This window comes from Stomoxys calcitrans, chromosome 4 (genome assembly GCF_963082655.1).
Source record: "Stomoxys calcitrans chromosome 4, idStoCalc2.1, whole genome shotgun sequence".
Taxonomy (NCBI): domain Eukaryota; kingdom Metazoa; phylum Arthropoda; class Insecta; order Diptera; family Muscidae; genus Stomoxys; species Stomoxys calcitrans.
The window spans coordinates 67,311,578-67,314,855 of NC_081555.1; the positions used below are offsets into that span (position 1 = coordinate 67,311,578).

Genomic DNA, 3,278 nt, shown 5'->3' on the forward strand with positions numbered 1-3,278 from the left:
CTGCACGACTGCAGCCTCCTTAAGGACGCCTTTGAGGGACTCGCAGAACACCTCCTTGTTTCCTCCTCTGCCCATCACGAGAAGAACTGCACCCGTTCTCGTTTTCTGGACGGAGCGGATGGCGACCTCGGCTTCCTCCGGTTTCGCGTTTCGCCTGAGGTCCCTGAGCACGTCCGCGTAACTATGCCCCTCCTTCGGCTTGATTAACACGGCCTCTGGTCGCTGCCTGGGTTTCCGTGGTCTCCGAGCGCGCGGTTTTCGCCGCGGGTTCCTCCTTGACGTTCTTGCCTCTTCTTCGGGCTTCTTCTTCTCAGCCTCTTTGTCGGGCTTCCTCTTTCCGGCTGTTTTCGCCGGTGGTCTCACCTCTACAGCTTTATCCTTCTTCTTTTTGCCAGGATTTTCTTCGACTGGACTCGGCGCGCTCCTCTTGTTTTGCGCCGTAGAAGGCGTCGACATGTTGGTTGATGTCGTGGGAGTCTCCGCTATTATTGGCCTGCTTTGCTGTTTCTGCTTCTCCGCGGCCTTCCAGTTTTTGCGGTAGCTCCCAATAATGTCCAAGATTTCCTCTATCTCAGACACACCATTTTGGACATCCCTGCTAATGTTCTTCTGCCTACCTATAGCTAGTCGCATCTGGCGAAGGACTTTCTTGCACTTTCCAAGCGCCTCCTCCTCCGAAAGTCGCATCTTCAAGATGAACTCTTGTCTAGGAGAACTGGTGCTGTTCTCGCATGTCTCCGCGTTGTTCTCCGCTGGGGTACAGTCTAACGCTATACTTCTTACCTCCTTCTCTTTCTCGGCACTGGGCCCGGAGGCTAGTGGAGAATTTACCGGTGATCGATGTACTTTCGATCTTCTTCCAAAGATCGATTCCATCTCCTCTGCTGCTATGTTAATGGGTGTTTCCATTTTAATCGGGTCCCCACTTAGAGCCGTTGTCTGTGTCCGATAATGTAGTCGCCCTTTCGCAGAGCGATGACCCCGAGGGTCCCTTTGCAAGCAGTGAGGTCCTCGCGAGGGTTGACGCAAGACCTTATGAGTACTTGCGTTCAGAGCCAGGTCGGGCATTAATCTGGATATCGTATCAACAGAACCTACATTACCAACTTAATGGTTACGAGGCACAGATCGTTCCCTAAGGCCTGCCAGGGGTTTAACGGGACGGAGGCAGCGGTGGCATTAGCCTGAAAGCCATTTCGAGAGGGATGTCACTCCCTCCTACTCAGGTAACAGAATACCACAGCCGTCAGCTCGTAGCATCAATCCAAATCGGTTATCAAAATCATGTTCCAGTGTACGCGCCAGGGTCAAAGTCCCCTTGATTGGGGAATCCACGGGGGCATCACTCCCCAGACTGCATCTATCTGTAGAGCACCCCTGTGGGTGGATACTTAGTCAACTGGCGGCATCCACTCGCCATGTCGCGAAGACGTCGTTGGCTATAAATGCCTTTTTGTAGCATGTCCTCGGTCTTCACCGCTCGTGGTCGGGGGCTGCTTATTTTTCACAGCTAACCTTTAGGTCGTTCAGCCATCCGCCACCTGCTGACCCCGATAGTAGCCTGAGCTCGGCCCTACCATAATAATAATAATAATAATAATAATAATAATAATAATAATAATAATAATAATAATAATAATAATAATAATAATAATAATAATAATAATAATAATAATAATAATAATAATAATAATAATAATAATAATAATAATAATAATAATAATAATAATAATAATAATAATAATAATAATAATAATAATAATAATAATAATAATAATAATAATAATAATAATAATAATAATAATAATAATAATAATAATAATAATAATAATAATAATAATAATAATAATAATAATAATAATAATAATAATAATAATAATAATAATAATAATAATAATAATAATAATAATAATAATAATAATAATAATAATAATAATAATAATAATAATAATAATAATAATAATAATAATAATAATAATAATAATAATAATAATAATAATAATAATAATAATAATAATAATAATAATAATAATAATAATAATAATAATAATAATAATAATAATAATAATAATAATAATAATAATAATAATAATAATAATAATAATAATAATAATAATAATAATAATAATAATAATAATAATAATAATAATAATAATAATAATAATAATAATAATAATAATAATAATAATAATAATAATAATAATAATAATAATAATAATAATAATAATAATAATAATAATAATAATAATAATAATAATAATAATAATAATAATAATAATAATAATAATAATAATAATAATAATAATAATAATAATAATAATAATAATAATAATAATAATAATAATAATAATAATAATAATAATAATAATAATAATAATAATAATAATAATAATAATAATAATAATAATAATAATAATAATAATAATAATAATAATAATAATAATAATAATAATAATAATAATAATAATAATAATAATAATAATAATAATAATAATAATAATAATAATAATAATAATAATAATAATAATAATAATAATAATAATAATAATAATAATAATAATAATAATAATAATAATAATAATAATAATAATAATAATAATAATAATAATAATAATAATAATAATAATAATAATAATAATAATAATAATAATAATAATAATAATAATAATAATAATAATAATAATAATAATAATAATAATAATAATAATAATAATAATAATAATAATAATAATAATAATAATAATAATAATAATAATAATAATAATAATAATAATAATAATAATAATAATAATAATAATAATAATAATAATAATAATAATAATAATAATAATAATAATAATAATAATAATAATAATAATAATAATAATAATAATAATAATAATAATAATAATAATAATAATAATAATAATAATAATAATAATAATAATAATAATAATAATAATAATAATAATAATAATAATAATAATAATAATAATAATAATAATAATAATAATAATAATAATAATAATAATAATAATAATAATAATAATAATAATAATAATAATAATAATAATAATAATAATAATAATAATAATAATAATAATAATAATAATAATAATAATAATAATAATAATAATAATAATAATAATAATAATAATAATAATAATAATAATAATAATAATAATAATAATAATAATAATAATAATAATAATAATAATAATAATAATAATAATAATAATAATAATAATAATAATAATAATAATAATAATAATAATAATAATAATAATAATAATAATAAT

At 25.8% G+C, this 3,278-nt stretch overlaps 1 protein-coding gene across 1 annotated transcript; it reads left to right on the plus strand.

Moving 5' to 3' along the window:
- Positions 1-1,868: 1,868 nt before the first annotated feature.
- LOC131996947 (probable serine/threonine-protein kinase clkA) lies at positions 1,869-2,927 on the plus strand (the record flags this gene model as incomplete). The annotated part of the gene is made up of 2 exons (XM_059367150.1): positions 1,869-2,159; positions 2,343-2,927. Coding segments are annotated over 2 exons (876 nt in total), but the record flags the coding sequence as incomplete, so codon positions are not given.
- Positions 2,928-3,278: the final 351 nt, after the last annotated feature.